This window comes from Nicotiana sylvestris, chromosome 8 (genome assembly GCF_000393655.2).
Source record: "Nicotiana sylvestris chromosome 8, ASM39365v2, whole genome shotgun sequence".
Taxonomy (NCBI): domain Eukaryota; kingdom Viridiplantae; phylum Streptophyta; class Magnoliopsida; order Solanales; family Solanaceae; genus Nicotiana; species Nicotiana sylvestris.
Genome location: NC_091064.1, coordinates 125,450,049 through 125,471,765, shown reverse-complemented (window position 1 = coordinate 125,471,765; position 21,717 = coordinate 125,450,049). Strand labels below are relative to the sequence as shown.

Genomic DNA, 21,717 nt, shown 5'->3' with positions numbered 1-21,717 from the left:
GTGTTCTACATCCAGAACTTAAAGAAGAAGCCCACGGAAACATTCCGCGAGTATGCCACTCGCTGGAGATTAGAAGTTTCTAAGGTCAGACCTGCTTTAGAAGAAGAACAAATGAACAAGTTTTTCGTTCGGGCTCAAGACCCACAGTACTATGGAAGGCTGATGTTGATTGAGAGCCAGAAATTTTCCGACATCATCAAGCTAGGGGAAAGGATCGAGGAAGGCATCAAAAGTGGTATGGTTACAGACTTTGAAGCTTTGCAAGCTACCAATAAGGCTTTACAATCTGGTGGTATGTCAAAGAAAAGAGACGTAGGTGTCGTAATGGTTGCACAAAGAGCCAAATCCCCTATCAAATACCAAGCCTATCCGATACCACCACTCACATATCAGCCTGCCACGAATTACCAAGCACCCTCACCCTTTTACCAAACTCCACCACCTAATTACCAATTACCCCCACCTCCCACATATAAACCTACTTCACCCAGATATTCCCAACCCGCACATGTCTACCAAGCCTACAATGCTTAGCCATCCCACTATCAATCACCTCCCACACGCCAAAACTTTCCTAGACCTTGACCAAATTTTGACCGTAGACCCCCCAAACAGTATACCGCCATTGATGAACCGATTGACCAGCTGTACGAAAGGCTCAAAGTTGCTGGTTATGTCACCCCTATCCCTGCTATAACCCCGGAAAACCATTCTCAATGGGTCAATCCAAATAAATCCTGTGCATACCATTCCGGCATGAAAGGGCATACCATTGATGAATGCCGCTCTCTGAAAGACAAGATCCAGACTTTGATTGATAACAAGATCATTGCAGTAAAGGAGCCTACTCCGAACGTCCGCAACAACCCTCTGCCAGACCATAGGGGTGGAGGTGTTCACATGATTGAAATAGAGGATGATTGGGATCCCCAAGGATCGATCAATTTAATCACAGAAGGTGACGAACCAAAGAAGCCAATAGTCACCCTCAATCCCATTGTAGTCCAAACTCAGCCTTTTGGGGATGTCGAGGTAAACATGTCTGTACCATTTGAGTTTGAAGCACTCCCCCACAAAGACGCCAACACCAATTGAGGTCGAGTTTGGGTTTCCAGAAAACGCACCCGCACCGTTTGAAGTTGCAGTTTTACCCTCCAAAATACATGCTCCGCTCGGAGTAAAGGTGCCCATTCCAGTAGCAACGTCGGCCGTAACACCATTCCATACAAATGCCATACCTTGGGATTACACAATCGAGGCGAGAAGGAAAGGGAAAGCTAAATTCGGGGAAACAGTTGCGGCACAAGGTATAACAAGAACCGGCAGGGTTTATACTCCGGAGCATTTAGCTAAGTCGAGTAAGCAAGCCTCTGGTCGACCGACCATTACTGAAACCGGGCCCGATGATCTCTGGAGAAAGATACAAGCCAAGGAATACTCAGCCATTGATCAGCTAAACAAAATACCGGCACAAATTTCTATCCTAGCTTTGCTGCAAAGTTCCGACGTACATAAGAATGCCTTGTTGAAGGTGCTGAGTGAGGCATATGTACCAAACAACATCACCGGAGGAGAAATGGCAAACATGGTAGGGCAGGTATTGGAAAGTCACAAGATCACTTTTCATGAAGATGAGCTGCCACCAGAAGGGTTGAGTCACAACAAAGCATTGCACATCACCATACAATGCGAAGATTATTTTATCACTAGGGTCCTGATTGATGGAGGGCCCAACCTCAATATTTGTCAGTTGGTAACACTCAGAACATTGGGAAAGGGTCTGCATGAGATTGAGGATGGGGCCATCAACGTCAAAGCTTTCGACGGTTCCCAAAGATCCACCATTGGGGAAATCAGCCTGTGTTTGCAAATGGGGCCTACTTGGTTCGACGTTGATTTTCAGGTTATAGAAGTGCCGACATCTTACAACTTGCTGTTGTGACGGCCGTGGATTCATGCCGCTGGGGCCGTAGCATCAACACTACATCAGGCGATGAAATTTGAGTGGAACCACCAAGAGGTGATCATTCACGATGACAGGAGCAATCCCATATATAGTCGCCAAACCATCCCAGCGATTAGAGGAAGGAGAAAGATAGGCGGGGAAACCTATCACCACATCGAGCGAGTCAACGCCATTGACAAAGACAAATGGTGGGACAACAAAATCGAAAGCATATTGAACTGGAGCGGATATGAGCCTGGCAAGGGACTTGGAAAGAACCTCCAAGGAATCGCCAAGCCGATCAAACTGAAGAAACATGACACTACTTTCGGTCTGGGATACAAGTATACTTGGGAGGAATTCAACAACTGGTCGCCACCATGGCGTGGCCCATACTACCCGCTGGAGCAGCCAATATCACATTTGGAGCAGACTTTCCAGCCGATCGATGTTATCTATGGGTCGGAAGAAGAGGAAGCACTGGCAGCAGTGAGGAATTTATTCCTAGAAGAAGATGACATGGATTGTTATGTCATTTTCGAGGAGGAGGGGGAGGAAGGCCCTTCTATACATGTCGTAAGCCGAGGAGCACGCCTCAACAAATGGACCATCAGAACCACCAGAGCTCAAAAAACCTCAGGGTAGCAAGGCTGAACAAAGCATCATGCACTATCTTTTATTTTTACTAGTTGATTTTCCTTTCGCATTTTTGAATTTTCGCAATAAGATCTTCCAATGTTCAAAATAGTTATGAAATTTATCAAAGTATTTCAGTTTCCTTACAAATCTTACTCTTATTATTTTCTCTCATTACTTTACTTATACAACATTACTATTACCTATTTTGATGAACCAATGGCTGTGACATGCAACGAGACAACGCAATAAACGAGCGTAGATTTAGAGGAAGATGATATACCAGAAGAGATTGTTAAAGAGGTCGAAAATTTTGAGAACAGATCTAAGTCCAACCTGGACGAGACCGAGATTATTAACTTGGGAGATGCAGAAAATATCAAAGAAACTCGGATCCGCGTCCATTTGTCACCGTCAGAAAAGGAAGAATAGACAGAATTTCTGAAGGAATATGAGGACATATTCGCTTGGTCATATGATGACATGACTGGTTTGAGCATATCTATTGTGTCCCACAAACTACCAACTGATCCGACATGTCCACCGGTAAAATAGAAGCTCAGAAAGTTTAAACCCGACATGAGTCTGAAAATTAAGGAAGAAGTCACTAAGCAGGTCAAAGCTAAGGTCCTCAGGGTATTAGAATATCCGACGTGGTTAGCCAATATTGTGCCGGTGCCTAAGAAGGATGGGAAGGTCAGAGTTTGTGTCAACTACCGGGATCTCAATCGGGCCAGTCCAAAGGACGACTTCCCCTTGCCGAACATACACATCCTAATCGACAATTGCGCCAAGCATGAGTTGCAATAATTTGTAGATTGCTTTGCTGGATATCATCAGATCTGGATGGACGAAGAAGATGCTGAGAAAACGGCTTTCATTACGCCGTGGGGATGTATTGCTACAAGATGATGCCATTCGGGTTAAAGAATGCAAGGGCCACCTACATGAGGTCCATGACTACTATCTTCCATGATATGATACACAAGGAGATTGAGGTATATGTAGATTATGTCATCATAAAGTCCAAGAAAACACTGACCACATGGAAGATTTGAGGAAGTTCTTCAACAGACTGAGAAGATACAACCTGAAACTGAACCCCTCAAAATGTACATTTTGGGTTCCTGCTGGAAAACTACTTGGGTTCATTGCGAGTCGCCGAGGGATAGAACTGGATCCATCTAAGGTCAAAGCTATTCAAGAACTGCCACCGCCAAAGAACAAGAAGGACGTAATGAGCTTCCTGGGAAGACTTAACTACATCATCTGGTTCATAGCACAATCTACGGTCATCTATGAGTCGATCTTTAAGATGTTGAAGAAGGACGCCGCTACCACATGGACTGATGATTGCCAAAAAGCTTTCGACAGAATGAAGGAATACCTATCAACACCACCAGTCTTATTTCTGCCTGAGCCGGGTAGACCTTTATTACTCTACCTTGCAGTATTGGACGGGGCATTCGGTTGTGTTCTGGGGCAGCATGATGAAATGGGGAGGAAGGAGCAGGCCATCTATTACCTCAGTAAGAAGTTCACCCTGTACGAGGCTCGGTATTCTCTGTTAGAGCGCACCTGTTGTGCTTTGACTTGGGTAGCTCAGAAGTTGAGGCACTACTTCTGTGCCTATACTGCATATCTCATATCAAGAATGGATCCCTTGAAGTACATCCTTCAGAAGCCCATGCCCACTGGTAAGCTGAAGTGGCAAATCCTGTTGAGTGAATTTGACATTGTATACGTGACTCAGAAAGCAATCAAAGGACAGGCACTAGCAGATCACCTTGCTGAAAATCCCGTGGACAAAGAATACGAACCCCTGAAAACATATTTTCCTGATGAAGAGGTATCATTCATAGGAGAAGACATTGCAGAATCCTATGACGGTTGGAGAATGTTTTTCGATGGAGCAGCAAATTTCAAAGGAGTTGGCATAGGAGAAGTCCTAGTATCAGAAACCGGTCAGCATTATCCAATATCTGCCAAGCTCAGATTCCCATGCACCAACAACGTGGCAGAGTACGAAGCCTGCATCTTAGGGCTCAAGATGGCCATTGACATGAACATCCAAGAGTTGCTAGTAATGGGGGATTTAGACTTGCTTATACATCAGGTCCGAGAAGAATGGGCGACCAAGAACTCCAAGATACTCCCTTATCTGCATCATGTGCAGGACTTGAGAAAGAGGTTCACAAAGATAGAATTCCAGCATGTTCCCAGGGTCCAGACTGAATTCGCTGATGCACTGGCTACCCTATCATCCATGATACAACATCCAGGCAAGAATTTCATTGATCCTATCCCGGTAAATATCTATGATCAGCCCGCTTACTGTGCTCATATTGAAGAAGAAGCAGCAGACGGAAAGCCTTGGTTTAATGATATCAAGGAATACTTAGCAAAAGGAGAATACCCAGAACTCGCGAACACTACTCAGAAGTGCATGCTTCAGAGGTTATCTAACAATTTCTTTCACAGCGGAGGAATCCTGTACAGGAGGACTCCTGATTTGGGAATACGAAGGTGTGTCGACGCAAAGGAAGCATCCAGGCTATTAGAGGAAATTCATGCATGGACCTGTGGTCCACATATGAATGGCTTTGTTTTAGCAAAGAAAATACTCCGAGCTGGTTACTTTTGGATAGCTATGGAAACAGACTGCATCTAGTATGCCTGAAAGTGCCACCGCTACCAGATACATGCATACATGATAAAGGTGCCTCCAAACGAGCTTAATGCAACAAGCTCGCTGTGGCCGTTTGCCGCCTAAGGAATGGATGTTATCGGACCAATCGAACCCGCCGCATCAAACGGACACATGTTTATCCTAGTAGCAATTGATTATTTCACCAAATGGGTTGAAGCATCATCTTACAGGGCAGTGACTAAGAAAGTCGTGGCGGATTTCGTCCGCGACCGTATCATGTGTCGGTTCGGGATTCCAGAGTCAATCATTACTGATAATGGCTCCAACCTCAATAGTGATTTGATGAAATCCATGTGTGAAACCTTCAAGATCAAACACAAGAATTCTATAGCGTACAGACCTCAGATGAACGGAGCCGTAGAGGCCGCCAACAAGAATATCAAGAAGATACTAAGGAAAATGATAGAGAAGCATAAGCAGTGGCATGTGAAGCTATCATTTGCTTTATTATGATACCACACCACATTCCGCACATCGACAAGGGCAACCCCCTATATGCTGGTCTACGGTACAAAAGCAGTCATTCCCGCTGAGGTAGAAATTCCTTCCTTAAGGATCATACAGGAAGCAAAGCTCGACAACGCAAAATGGATGAAGAGTCGTTACGAGCAACTAGCTCTTATAGATGGAAAGAGAATGAATGCAGTTTGCCACGGTCAGCTCTATCAGAACAGAATGTCCATAGCCTTCAACAGAAGAGTCAAGCCGAGATAATTCACACCGAGGCAGCTGGTGTTAAAGAAAAATTTTTTGTATCAAGATGAAGCCAAAGGGAAATTCTCTCTCAACTGGCAGGGTCCGTATATGGTTCACTGGGTTCTGACAGGAGGAGCCCTTATACTTGCAGAAATGGACGGAGAAGTTTGGCCAAAGCCGATCAATTCAGACACAGTCAAGCGATACTATGTGTAATCTTTATGAAAACCTTATATGATGTAATTTGAACTACGCCTGACCTGATTCCCATTTAAGAGGGGATACGTAGGCAACCCTATGGGTTAGGTCACAATTCAATAAAATTTTCATTTCCCCCGCAATTGAAAACTAGGGCAGAATTTTGAAAAGGACCCTCAAAATTCCGAAGTGATTTCAGCCATTCGCCACAAGCAACCATCAGAAGTAGCAACCCAGTAAATTGGGGAAGAATTTTGAGGAGGACCCTCAAAATTCCGGAGCAAGAGAAGTTGCAATGTCTTGAACCACGTCGCAGTCGTCGGTTCATCTAAAGAAAACTATTCTTAATTATGTATTTATGTTACATTTTCTTTATTAAAATCATGCATGTTTATTTCTGAAATCGCTCTGTTTAGCAATGCTACCCTAATGATACGGGTAGTATCACTAGATCAAAATCGAGCAGGTCAAGCAAAGCTAGCAGGGATACGAACTAACCTCCCCCTTTACAAACTCACGACTTTTTCTTTGGATACAGGCACTTGAGTTGCAAAATCATCAAATATACTATACGCTCACTCACAAAGTTCAGGAATACAACTCTCCGAACCATTGCGCTTTCTCGCAACTGTTGTCCGTACACAACAGTGACCTAGCAGGCACAATATCCCTAGTAATCACGATACCACAATCCGCTATCAGCTAAGAAAACTCTATTGCCATTTGCTATTTTTACTTCCTGCATAAGGCTACCATTCTGCCTTCCGAGGTTAAGCTCTACCTCCATCCACATTCTCTGCATTGCATAAGGCTACCATTCTGCCTTCCGAGGTTAAGCTCTACCTCCATCTGCATTCTCTGCATTGCATAAGGCTACCATTCTGCCTTCCGAGGTTAAGCTCTACCTCCATCTGCATTCTCTGCATTGCATAAGGCTACCATTCTGCCTTCCGAGGTTAAGCTCTACCTCCATCTTCATTCTCTGCATTGCATAAGGCTACCATTCTGCCTTCCGAGGTTAAGCTCTACCTCCATATGCATTCTTGCATTGCATAAGGCTACCATTCTGCCTTCCGAGGTTAAGCTCTACCTCTATCTGCATTTTCTTGCATTGCATAAGGCTACCATTCTGCCTTCCGAGATTAAGCTCTACCTTCATCTGCTTGGCTGAAAGATCGCCACTTTATTTACATCTTGCATGACTGAAAGATCGCCACTTCATTTACATCTTGGATCGGCTGAAAGATTGCCACTTCATTTACATCTTGTATCGGCTGAAAGATCACCACTTTATATACATCTTGCATGGCTGAAAGATCGCCATTTCATTTACATCTTGCAACGGCTAAAAGATCGCCACCTTATTTATCTTGGATTGGCTGAAAGATTGCCACCTACTGCATCTCATAGGCTGAAAGATCGCCAAATCATCCAAAGGCATCATTGTTCTGAGGCACCATTTTCATAGCCCGAGAACGTCATGCCATGGCCTGAGGACCCCTCTTATCTTTTGCATATCATTATTCAAAGGCATCCTAGTTCGGAGGCGTCATTCTCATAGCTTGAGAGCACCATTTCATGGCCTGTGAATCCTTATTATATGCTTCATGACTAGGACGTCATGGTCTGAGGATGTCATCCTAACCGTCCAAAGACAACATTTCATGGTCCGACGGGAACTTGCATCATGTTTAAATTTCCGCACAACACATTGTTCATTTGCAGGTAAACCGGCGAGCAACGGCCGTCTCAGCATGAGCAATCCTGCTCCAGTTCCCGCAGCTCTATTAGACTTTAACCATCCATCCTAACCCAAATATCGCGTCCGTCTTGGAAAATCTCCATCGGCATATTCCGCCGACAGATCTTGGACTACATATGAACTGATTCCTATAAGACCAGGGATATGTAGGTAGCTCAGGAGCCAGAGCTCGGTTAAATTCTTCAAACCATTCCGTTCGGTCAAAATTGGCCATCATATCTTTACCCGATAACTCTTTCATCCTTCCCGGGTAAAGAGGGGCAACTGTTGATACCCAACTTTTTCCTGTATATTTTTATATGCAAAATACTTTCAAAATAGCATACGTATGCATATATAAGCATGTCCAAGTATTTTATTATTTTTTCAATTTTTAAAAGATTTTTAAATCAATTTATCGCCTTATTTTATCAGAAAAACCAATAATTATTTCCAAAATTATCATTTTTGGTAACTCCTTTATTGAATTCTCATATTTATACCAATATATAACTAAGATAATTTTTGCACATTTTTTACAGATTTATTTAGCTTTTTAAAGTTAAATTGCATATAATTGCAATTTTAGCATATTTTAAGATTTAATTGTGTTTATAATTACAAATTTGATTCCAGTATTTTTAATTTAATATTTACACATTATTAATCGATTTAGTACCTTTAATTTATTTCCAGAAATTATTTTACTATTTTTATAAAATAAATAAGGGAAAAATGGCTATTTAAATGTTAGCCCCGTTTATTTCAATTTTAGCCTTATTTGAGCCCCAAATGAACCCAATTCCCAATTTCAATTCCCCAACCCAATTTTAATTTAAACCCGCCCCTGACCCAATTAAATCCTACCCGACCCAAACCCCTCTCATCCTGGCCGTTGATCTTTGAGATCAACGGCCCCTATTTACTCTTACCTTTTTAACCCAAACGAGCACCCTAACCTTCTCATTTCTCACCTACCATCCGCCTCTGAACTCTCAAACTCTTTAGAACATTCCTAAACCCTAACCGCCTCTTACCACCACCTCCACCTTAAAACCCAGCGGAATCCATGGCTTCTCAGGCTATGTGAGTCTTATACTCACCTTCTCTTGCTACCACGCACCTGATACCTGAATATTCGAGGCCTGACCTCGAAGGTTTGCACCCATACCTCTGTCGATTCAAGGTTCCACGGTCATCTTCAACTTTACTCCGGCGTACCATGGTGGTTTGAGCCTGATTCCGACCTCTCCGACTCAGATCGGTGACCTTTCAAAGCCTATCTCACTTCTAGGGTTCTTTTAAAACCCTAACCCTTTGAGGTTTTCTTCAATTTCCTTCGTCCGTTGTGTATCTGTGCTCTCTTTGAGTTTTCAAATGATTTCCCTAACTTTTCTTTCAAAAATTACTTTCAAAATCGCTTCGTTTCCGATCTAGGGTTTTCTGAAAATGTTTAAGTGTTTCTCTGACTTTCTCTCCTTTGTCTTTTGTGTTTATTTGCCTCTACTGTGTTCTTATGTTTTCTTCTACCTTGTATGTTCTTCTACTGAGTTTTTACACTCCGTTCTTGTATGTTCTTCTACTGAGTTTTTACACTCCGTTCTTGTATGTTCTTTTACTGAGTTTTATATACTCCATGCTTGTATGTTCTTCTACCATGTTTTCCATACTATGCTTTCATATTCTTTTATACTGTGTTCTGATATTTTTTGTCTTCTACTATGTTCCAGCATATTTCTCCTACTGTATTTTCCTGCTAAGTTCTTAAGTTTCCTTATTTTTTTCCTTCTATTAAGCCCTGTTTAAGTTTCTTCTGAAAAATCTCTTAAGCATGTTTCTTTCACTGTTCCTATAAGTGCTTTTCTTTTGAGTGCTTCTACTGTGGTCCGAATGTTACTTTGCTATCATATATTTCTCATGAGTTTCTGTTGATGAAAGAAGCATGCAAGAGGTTTCAACTCTGAAACCTCTGAGCCTGTTTTAACTGCTTGCCTTCTCATCTCTGTACTTGATTCAGTGTGGAAATCCTAGAATTTGGGGGTTTCGCCAAGCTTGATTATGTGATTTGATTGAACTTACCCCTAACTCTTTCAAACCCAATTCCCAAAAGGGAACGAGTTGTCCTACCAAATGTCACAAGCCCGATTTTCGCGAGAAAAAGGGGGCGCGACACAAGCCGTGTCTAGTAGAGTCTTGTTTATGGGTGTGTTGTGCACCACACTTATAAGTAAGAGGCTACGGGGCATTTATGATTGTCACTCTTTCTTCTTACTCTAGATCGTGTGGTAGAGCTCGGTTGTAAGAATTCAATTTCCTAAATTCTATCTTATTCATAATACGACGATGCCTACATCTAGAAAGGCGGTTGGTAAAGGATTGAATGCGGCTATGGAAGAGTTGAGTTAGAGGAACTCGATTTTGCATCTTGCTTATGATGAGTAAATGTAAGGTCTCCAGCAGATCATGTGTGTACTAAGACGTGTGAGCTCTTGATAAGGATTACTAAGGCAAGAATATCTATCCACTCTTACGGTAAAAAGGAATAAGAGAATCGGAAGATAGATAAAAGTTTCAACAAGTAAAAGAAGCAAGGTGAAGAAAGGACTAAGATACCCAATTAGTGAAGATGATCATTATCTACAATTCAAGAAAAGAGATATAAGCATTTTGAGTTACCTTCGACAGTAACAGAGGTATGTACAATTGGCTACACCAATCTTAGTTATGCCCTATGAGAGCTAGCAGATATGGTTTACAACAGGACGGGATATCAGGATCCGACTGGGGTTAAAGTGACCCAAATAGTGGTTGGATTGTTTGCATTAGTTGACATTTCTGAAGGATATTACAAATGTGCTAATAGATCTCCTTATGAGACACCTAGATTGTGCACTCTAAAATAGTACAACTAGATATGAGTACTACAAAGATAGGCACTGGAAGCCTAGAAGGGATAAATGTTACCTTAGTATAGCTCCCGTCCCTAGTAGGGATAGAATGTTAGGCAACCCGAAGAGACAGTGGATGGAGCAAAGGGGAGCTAAAAGCAAAACAATGTCTTGTTGAAGTTTTGAGAATTAAGTAATAAACATAAATATTAGCAGGGAAATAAGAAGAGAGATAATGAAGCATTATGAGTAAGATATGATACATGGATGACAAGATCAAAAAATGACAGTATTACAGAGTCTATAAGTCAAGTGAAGGAAAAATGATAGGTGATAGGCCTTGAGACAACAAAAGAGTATAGACCATAAAGTCATATTCTCATTTCGAGAAATAAGTTCGTGACTCCAATGCGACTACCAGAAGGAAAAGTTAAACCCCAAAGTAATAGAAATCAGTATGGGTTGGTGAAAAAGATAAACTAAACATGAATTCGGGACTGAGTGATTTGATAATAGTCGGTATCATGAGAATTTTAGATTTGCGTTTTGGCAATAATAGAATAGACGATAGAAGAATAATCTTTAAAGGTCATTCAGGAAGAGGCTGCCCTAAAGCAAGCAATGTGAGCAAAGTTCAGCTTAAGGGACTATGTGTGTTGGTTACACTAAGTGTCACCCTTGTGAATAAGGAATTTTGTTATCCTTGGTATAGAAGGATTACCGCAAGGTGAGTAAGGGTCATCGATGATGTGAAAAGACGCCAAAGATGAAGAGGTAAGACATTTATACGCAGATCATCGTAGCACTAAGTGTTCGTACCCCCTAAAGGGAGGAATATGGCATTAATGATATGACATTAAGTCAGAATTAAGTGGTTCTAGTAACTATGGAGTGGTAAAGGAAGAATGCGATAAAAATGAGAAAGGGATGAGAATGCACTTACTCAAATCCTACTGATGTGATTCCTACGATTCCAGAACGTTATGCAAATACGACGTCAAGGAGAGGAAGTAGGGGTTCCTACCCGGGATGTTATTGATAGATAAGGAGCCAGTGCGGGACGTAAGTTAAGACAAAGGAAATGACCCAAGAAAGATTATGCAGAATATTAATATGAGAATGGGACAAAGAGTAGTTAGTAGTTGATTCAGGAAGGGCCTAGTTATGGGTATACAAGAGGATATAAATAAATCAATAGATCATGCAAGATAAAAAGAGTGAATCCCAACATGGGGAATTCAGTCTCGAAGATATGACATCGTGACCCTTGAGAAATATTCAGATAGAAGTTGGTGTAGTTAAAGGTGTCATATAAGTGTTACGGAAATAAAAGAGAGTGCCACTGGGAAACAATCAAATTTTAAGTTCAAAAGCAACCCTACAAGCACAAGGGCATGGAGATAAGTAACTACGGATAATTATAGTCAAGGAAGAACATCAAAAATTCCGTCGAGTATACGATGTAATAAGCTCACAGTTTTACAAGAGTTAGAGGGTCCTCCCTAAGTACTACAATAAAAGACTAGCTAAGGAAGGCTTCAACTTAAGCACAATGACCTAAAGAGGAAATGGTCTTATAACAACAGTCTCACAACAATATTGTATGCACTCCATAAGAAAGTGACACCTACCGTGGTTAAGGAACGGGAAGTAAAAGCAAAAGTAGGATTCGAGGTCAGGCGAATTGCATGAAAATTTTGGCATGCGTGGGAACTATGATAAGCTAAGTATGCACGCAACATGGGGGCAGAAAGACCAGGAAAAGTAATAGCTTACATTTAAAGAAAGCTGAGAAGGAGCGAAAGGAATTACTCGATCAATGATCCAGAGTTAGTTACATTACGAATGCACTTAAGATTTCGAAGGTTCATCAATGCATCATATACGTTGACAATCATACAGCCGTAGAAGACTCTGGTATAAGTTAAAAGAAAGAATTGAGTCTAGATCATAGACAAAGGATTGAATCGTTAGAAGATTATATCATGGATATTCCATAGTGTCCATGAAAGGCTAAAGTAATAACTAATGCCATGGGCCGCAGATCGGAAGATAGCTTAAGCCTACATAAAGGTTGATTAGAGGGAAGAGGAAACTAAAGAGTTACATCAACTAAGTAAATTAGGAGTCTGATTATTGGACCCAAAAAATAATAGAAATCGTGATGGAGAACAGAGCAGGATCACTCTTAATATTAGAGGTGCAAGAGAGATAGTATAGTAGCCATATTCTATAACGGCTCTACGATAAAGCCAGTTAGAAGAGTACCAGCCTCATAAGAGGTCAGTATGAAGCTCTCACCGGATTGTGTATGCACCAGATGTGCAAGTACTATAATAGAGCTTCAAGTTGTGGAGGTGAGTCATACCTATGTGGAAGGGAGGTTATGAAAGAAATTGAATATGTAATGCGAGATTTTAAGGCAAGTAAGGTAAAGGTGAACAACGTACGAGACACTCAAGTGCAGAAGGTTTTGGATAATCCATACATCAGATAGAGGGCTAGAAGCGCTGGGATATAGTATCCAGGAATGAAAATGGCATCGTCAATGACATATTTTCCAGCCTATGGTTTCTAGGTATCGAGAAGCCTAATTAAGAGAGTAAAGAAGAGTTAGAGACGATGTGATGTCTCTCTTGATGTTCCAGGATGACATAAGGAAATCTATAATGCAATCAAGTTGAAGGAAGGTTGCGAGTAGTATAAATAGATATGTGTAGGTCGCAAGATAAAGTATTGTAAAGCGACAAGGTTTTAGGAAGATAGGAGTAAGGATAAGAAAAGGCAAGTGAGAAAGTGACGAGAATGGATAAGTCCTCGGGATTAAGCCCATGAAAACAAGAAAGCTGATAGTTTCTCTAAGTTATAGAAAGTTCAGTATAGGCGAAATGAACTCAAAGGAGTATAAGACTAATAGCATTTAGAAGAGATGGAATGCTGTCTTGGTAGTTGAATAAGGGTGTAATTGTGATAGATAACAGATGATGTTTGGGCATTCGATTGAGTAATGATTCAAAGAAAAAAAAGGGGAATTTCATGAATTGTACATGATTAAAATACCCACGTAAGATGAATCATATTGGGATGCTATGAAATACTGTTATGAAAGTATAGTATCGCCCCCAGGTGGATCAGGAAGGCCACTTCAAATGTTCCTCGATACAACGTGAGCCCTAGTGATTATGTAAGAGATTTCAAGTTATTAGTGGTAGCATGAAGATCAATATTGAGGTGAATCAACAATGGATGGATAAAAGTCACAAAGTATGAGATGAGATTGGGCCGTCATTCTTAAGATGAACAGTAATGAGGAAGCATTAAAGGACTTAGATTTATACATATAGGATAAACAACGAAAGTAACCTGGAGTTTGGTAGCATGCCTCAGCAAAGATAAATCGACGTAAAAGTTATGGTATAGTATGACCTACCTAGATACAGTAAAGTCATACGAATGGATAATCGGGTCTATGAAATAAGATATAGCAATATCCATAAGTTCAACAAAGTACCGAGCGAAGAACTTTTGTATACCTATAGATGCCCAGAGAGACATCTTATCAAGCTCTATATATGTTTACAAAGTAAGGCCTAGAGATTGGCTAAAAGCTGGAGGAAAAAGGAGAGAAAAGTCGCATAGGCACATTTACAAGGCCAGAGTCGTACATGCTGCATGATGGAAGGTAGCAATAGTTACGAGATTGGAAGAATTCCGACCACAAGTCGTGGTGTGAGAAAGAGGCCTAAAGGGGGGTGCCCTGGCTGTGAGCACCTAATTTTTGACTATATTTGAGTTTTTTATTTTAACATAAAAGTACGATACTTATATTACTTAAAACAAATTACAAGAGGAGGACATAGTCTTTAGGGCATTACTATTGCCCATACTTACTAGGTAAGTGCAAACATCAGTAGAGATAGTTTTAGTATTATTACGAAGTTCATGCTTGTTCTTTAGTACTTCTTGTTCAGCAAAAAAAGGCGGACGAGCATGATAAACACATATGTTTCTGGGAGGATGCTTCATTGTTTCTTTAGCCAGTTGATGTGCCACTTCATTTCCTTTCCTAAAATTGTGCTTCAGGATTGCGAGCTTCAGTTGGTGCATTAACTATCTGCGTTTAAAAATAATGTTGTGGAAATTAGTACAATCTTCATGCATGAGTTTAATAACGTCAGTGCTATCAGTTTCAACTTCCATATTTGCATGATTAAAATCCTTTGCAATTTTTAGTCCTTCTAGGAGGGCCAATAATTCGGCATGAATTGGAGAGGAGGCATGCATTGCTTTATGGTAACCCATGATCCAATATCCATTGCTATTACGGAATAATCCACCAATATATTTGAGTTTTTCATCACTTTTAGTAGGTAAATATATTTTAAGTTTAATCTACATATTTTAGCTCTTATATATTTTATTTAAGAAAATCGAAAACAATAAAGAAAAGAGAGTCATACTTTTAATATAAGCTTTATCTTCATTTACAAATAAAGAAAAGGTTTTCCAAAAAAAATATATTACTTTGTTAAGTAAATTTTGAGTGATTAGTATTTTATCTTGCTATTCAAGTTTAGGAGTAGTATTTTTATTTTCATCTATTAATCAATAAAAGAAAAAATCAAAATCACAAAAGGAAAGAAGGTTTAATTTGGACTATTTCTCCTAAAGTCTTGCTTTGCCAATGTCCAAGTCATGGCCCAAATTGGGCCAACCTGAGCCCAATAGCTAATAACCCATCAGATTTCCTCCTCCCCAATATCCTACATCTTTTATATATCTCATTCTCTAATTCCTAGACCAAGCGAAGACCTAAAAAATATCCCTAGACCCCAAAAAACAGCAGAATCTCTAAACTCCAAAGATTCCAATGCCTCACTCCAACTCAAAAATGGCAACCTGCTTCTTCTCCCAAAAACCAGCGATGAACACCCCTGAAGTACCCCTGAAACATCAACGTAACAACCCCTAAAAGTAGCTGCAATCAGCCCCTAAAATTAGCTCTTCTCACCTCCAAAACACCTATAAAACTAACCCCAAAAGCCACCTAAAAACTAGATCCAAACATCCATGAAAACCATCTTGAAGTAGTCTCAAAGCAGCCCCCCAAAACCAGTAAAAATACACCAAACTTCAGCTCTTAAAACTAGCAAAACCAGCGCAAAAATTAGCCAAAAAACTCAGCAACTCTTGCCCTTTTCTTAGCCAAAAACCGGAAAAATTCCAGCTCCAAAAATAGCAGCAAATTAGCTGCAAAAATAGCCGAAAAGGCAACAAAAAAATAGCTGAAAATCAGCAGCAAACCCAACTACAATAACGCACCAAAATTTGGCCCAAAACTCACCTCCATCAACACCAATATTCAGCTCCAAAGCTGCTGCGAAAATGCAGCAACTCTCCTCCGCAAACCAGCCATGAAATTCACCTCCAAAACACCTTTAAACTAGCTCCAAAATAGCAATATTTCACGCCTAAACTCAAGGCCGAACCCAACTGGAAAATACAGCAATAAGCACCATTAAAATCATCGTAATTCTTCCTCAAGGCAGCGTGTAATTGGGTTTGAGCCAGATTCGATTTGACATCGAGGTTCCGGCGTGGCCTCCAATTGGTGGGACCATTCGCTCTCAGCTTCGTTAGAGGCTCCTCTTTGTATATTGGTTGGAAACTCTTGCAAACATTGTAAACTAATCAAAAGGTCCATTTTTAATCTATTTTTCAATATAATAGTAGATATGTTGTGCCTTTTGTTATATGCTATGCCTATTCCTATGGTCGGGTAGATGTTTTCTTGTTTGAATTTGCTTATTAGATTTGATGTATTGAGTTATAACTTGAATTAATTATGTGACTATTATGAGGTATTGTAATCAACTAAGAGGTGCGGGAGGAAAGGAAGAATATTGATGACTTATTTTGGGGAAAGCCTTATGGGGGTAACCTCTAAATGGTCTATGGATCAAGATACATCTCGATGGTATGTCTGGGATGACATGGCCCAGGCCTTTGTCAAACAATTCCAATACAACATTGACATCGCCCCAGACCGCAATTCCTTTTCAAACCTGAAGAAGAAACCAACTGAAAGTTTCAGGGAATATGCCATTAAATAGAGAGAGCAAGCGGCTAGAGTTAAGCCACCCTTGAATGACCACGAGCTAATCACTATCTTCCTTCAGGCTCAAGAGCCAGATTATTTAAAATATGATGTCCGCAGTGGGAAAATCCTTCTCGAAAGCAATCAAGATTGGGGAAATGGTTGAGAATGACTTCAAGACAGGCAAAATTATAAGTCAAGCAGTTCTCAAAGTTGCAACTCAAGGTGTCCAGATTGAATCTTATAATTTTAGTGACACGAATGAGAAGGATGAAGAAACCATGATGACATTAGAGTCGAGAAGAGGTCCTAGGAGAGCATTTCGAAGGTATGACCAGCCTCGTCCTTTTTCCGATGATTCCCCTGAGCACTACTATCCACCTCAGAACCCACAACACTCTGTTGCTCCACCTCAGTATGTTGTCCGGCTACCAAAACACCCTAGAAGGCGAGCACGAGCATCACAAAATCTCCACCAGCCTCCACAAAATTTCAAGTGCCCTATAACCCACATCCAAGCCAGGGGTATAAAGGGGAACAAAGGTTGAAAGATAATTTTACACAAATTGATTTAAGCTTGAATTGGATAATTGAGAAAAAGACACTTTTGAGGATGAAAAGAGTTGAAATACCTTGGAATTAAGCCCGAATAAAATTCAAGTGGAACTAGAATAGTCATACCTGTGGAGGTTAAGGATCTTAACCTTCAAAATCATTGTGAAGATCGAGTTGAGGAAGAATCAATTGAAGTTTGTTGGGAAGTTTGACATTAAGGTATGGAAAGTATCTTGTGACCACGACACACCAAGAAGATAGACATGTTCATCAATTTTATGATCGCGAAAAGATAATATGTTTGACGTTCTCAAGGCTGGAAGACCCTTTTTCTGCTACCCAAATACTTTATACCCTTTGTTACCCCTTTTGAGCCTATGTTATTTTCTTTGACCACCCTCTTTTAGAATCAAGTTTAGAGTCAAAAGTCCAAAAAATATATAGAAAAAATGAAAATAAAAGTCCATACCTCAAGAGTACAAATCGGGACAAATCTTAGAAAGTTCAAGTTCGAAAAAAAAGAACAATCGAAGGTCCATGCCCCCAAAAAATAAAAGCTGGGGCAACTTGTTTTGAAAACCCAAAAAAAAAAAGAAGAAATGAAAAAAAAAGAAAGATAATGGAACATAAAGAAAAAAAGATGAAAAATAGTTAGGTCAGATGTTTGAGCTACGTTAGACTTGATTTCTTTTAAAAAAAATGATACGTAGGCAGCCTTACACGGTTTGGTCCAACTAAATAAAAGTCGCAACAAAAAAAAGAAGAAAAAAAATTCCAGTATCTGAAACTGGGGCAAAGATTTTATTTTACTTTTGAAAGAGTCTATTCCAAGAGTTGTAAGTCTACAACCAATCATATTGAGTCTACTTTGAGCATGCCGTCCTTTCTTTCCAACCCTATCCAAAAACCTTCCAAATAAAGACCTCCTGATCGGCCTTCAAGAACGCCAAGAGATACATGCAATGAGCAATAGTTGTCACACGACGTAGAACACTATCAAGTTGCTCACACAAAAAAATAAAAAAATAAAAAAATGAGAGTCTTACTAGTGAAAACCCTCACAGGCACTGTAAGGCGACGGTACATAGAGATGAATAAATGAGAGAGACTTGTTAGTGAAAACCCATCGGGGCACCACTAGTCAAAAGTGAGTCATGAAGTTGATGCAAAGAATTGACATGAACAAGCCCGACTTCAAAGGTCATAAGAATGGTGAAAGGGAAGACTTGATCAGTTTGAGAGATCAGACCGTTAAGTCCAAAATACATGTCATGATTATTAAGGCTAGTTACCGCAAAATAAAAAAAAATAATAAAAAAAAAGACAAAAGAAAAACTCTATCTTTTGTTCTTCCCGACATGGGTATTTCTTATTAATATTGTTTCTTTGAGTCATTGTGTCCTTCACTCTAAGTCAGTCTTTGTCAAAACAAGCAAGAAAAGATTTCAAAATCTGCTACCAGCTTTTCAGTTGCACAAAGTAAATTTGGCCAGCACACTCAGCTGTTATAGTCAATATGCCTCGAGGGTTCATGAAAATGGTTCCCCCCAAAAAGACTCTTGTCATCCTACTTGACGCAAGCAAAAATAACTGGTAATTCTCTTTGACAGGCAAATTGCTCAAAAAGCAGGAAGTCATTCAAGATCAAAAAAGGTCACCTAAGCAAAGATCTCCAGTTTGGATAAGGCCGATTGAGCAACAAATTCAAATGGTACTGGGTGTAAAACAATCAGGGTTGATGTAGAGCAAAAGTCTCTTGAGACTGACTCAAGCTGATTGAGCAAAAGTCAAGCTGCCCAAGACTCAAGGCCACAAACCGATCACCACTTTCAAAACTAACAAAGTTTTCTTTGGTTGAAACAGGAACAAAGCAATGCAAGAAAAGTAGTTCAAAAAAAAAAGAATAAAAAAAAGAGAAGAGAAGAGCTGGCAAAGGGAAGTTTCTCAAATATTTGCCTTTATCTGTCTTGCTAGTGTGGATAAAGTTTTGTCATTGCTCTTCACATTTTTCCTCCTAGGATAAAAAGTCCTAGTCTGATGGATTTTTTTTAAAGAAAAAACTTAGTCTGATGAATCTTTATCCTAGGATAGAAATCTTAGTCGAATGAATCTTTCTCCTAAGATAAGAAACCTAGTCTGATGAATTTTCTCCTAAGAACGAAATCTTAGTCTGATGAATCTTTCTCCTAAGATAACAAAAAAAAACCCTAGTCTGATGAATTTTCTCCTAGGATCAAAATATTAGTTTGATGAATCTTTCTCCTAAGATAGAAGACCTAGTCTGATGAAATTCCTCCTAGGATAGAAATCTTAGTCTGATGAATCTTTCTCCTAAGTTAACAAAAAAAGGACCTAGTCTGATGAATTTTCTCCTAGGATCAAAATCTTAGTCTGATGAATCTTTATCCTAATATAGAAGACCTAGTCTGATGAACTTTCTCCTAGGATAGAAATCTTAGTCTGATGAATCTTTCTCCGAAGATCCGAAAAAAAAGAACAAGAAAAGAGACCCGGTCTGATGAACTTTCTCCTAGGATCAAAATCTTAGTCTGATGAATCTTTCTCCTAAGATAGAAGACTTAGTCTGATGAACTTTCCCCTAGGATAGAAATCTTAGTCTGATGAATCTTTCTCCTAAGATAACAAAAAAAAGGACCTAGTCTGATGAACTTTCTCATAGGATCAAAATCTTAGTCTGATGAATCTTTCTCCTAAGATAAAAAAACCTAGTCTGACGAGTTTTCTCCTAGGATAATTAAGAAAAAAAAGAGGAAGTCTGGATTAAAAAAGAGGTCATTTGTTCATGCCCTTAGAAAAATAAGCGTTGGGGCAATTTATTCAAAAAAGATGCATGTCTTTTTGCTTAAAAAAATAATAAAAAAGTCATCAGTCAGTCGCATGTTAGCATATGGTACATCAATCCCTAGCTTCATTTGCCAACATAGGGTCTCCACTCCCTAGTCGCTTTGCCAACATAGGGTCTCCACTCCCTAGTTGATGCCAGCATAACCTGATGCCAGCATAACGTAATGCCAATATAGGGTCATCACTCCCTAGTTGATGCCAACATAGGGTCTCTGATAATAGGTGAATTTAACTATAATTAGGACCTAAATAACAACCTTCTTGTATAGTTTGGATGATAAAAGTGATAACAAAATGCTCTTATTAGTGTTTTTCATGCTTTGCAGGTTATATATGACCAGAGAAGGCTATGGAGTACTTTCGGGATCAAATATGGAGAAAAAGAGGCCGATCGTAAAATTCCGGCAAGTAAACCACGCGAAAAAGCTCAAGTCAGAACTGAAAGAGGACTGCCGCGGTTCCACCGCGCACGCGGCAGAACCGCGGTAGAAGATGGCTGCAGACAAAGTGAGAATCAGAGAGCATGTTTGGCCGCGGTTTGACCGCGACCGCGGCAGAACCGCGGCAGAGGCGGAGAACTTTAGGGACTAAAGTGCAAAACACGGGATTTTAGCCCAAAACCCTATTTTAAACATTAGACTTCGCCCAAGAGAGGCATGTATTGATTTGGAGAGTATTTTGACACGGAAAAACAGTTGTGAGAGATCACCCAAAACATCTTTCTTTTTTTCTTTGATTTTTCTTGCAAGTTTTATGATGAATATTGTTTTAGTTTGTTTACCCATAGTTATGAGTAGCTAAATCCTTTGTCTAAGGTTTTGATGGAACCTATTGGGGGATGAACTTCTTGTTTATGTGAATACAAATTGCTAGTCTCAATCTTTATTTGTTCAACTTTGTGCATGTTGTAGTTAATTGATAGGATCCTCAATTAGCTGGGCCTATTTAGTGTGCATAACTCGGGAGAGAGTGCATATTTAGGTTATTGTTGAACAACACCATTCCCAAAGTATAAGAGAGATCTATAACTGCAGGTTTAAAGGCGGGATTAGGGATAACGAAGCCTTGAGTGCAATCTAAAGTGAACCGTGTTAATTAGAGCTAGCTAGTGTATCTCGGGAGACTGCATTGAGTATATTACTGTGATTACTCGGGAGAGATTTACGGTAAGATGAGCGTTCATGATTGATAGAGAGGTGTTGGTCAATTTGTATGAAGCATAAACAGAAGGGATTCCATCAATAGGGAAGTCATTACCTTAGCGTTTTCTCATTATTGTTTACAACCTTAGCATCCTTAGTTTACAGCTGTTTATTTACTTGCAATTTTAGTTATTGAAGACACCATCAACTGTGATTCAAACGTTTGGGGAAATTGGTTCTCAAA

General features: G+C 40.0%; 1 protein-coding gene across 1 annotated transcript; it reads left to right on the top strand.

Annotated features, from left to right (window-relative positions):
* Positions 1–4,631: 4,631 nt before the first annotated feature.
* Positions 4,632–6,005, top strand: LOC138875636 (uncharacterized). The gene is made up of 2 exons (XM_070154487.1): positions 4,632–5,107; positions 5,846–6,005. Exons 1-2 carry the CDS (start codon positions 4,632–4,634, stop codon positions 6,003–6,005), a joined length of 636 nt encoding a protein of 211 aa, XP_070010588.1.
* Positions 6,006–21,717: the final 15,712 nt, after the last annotated feature.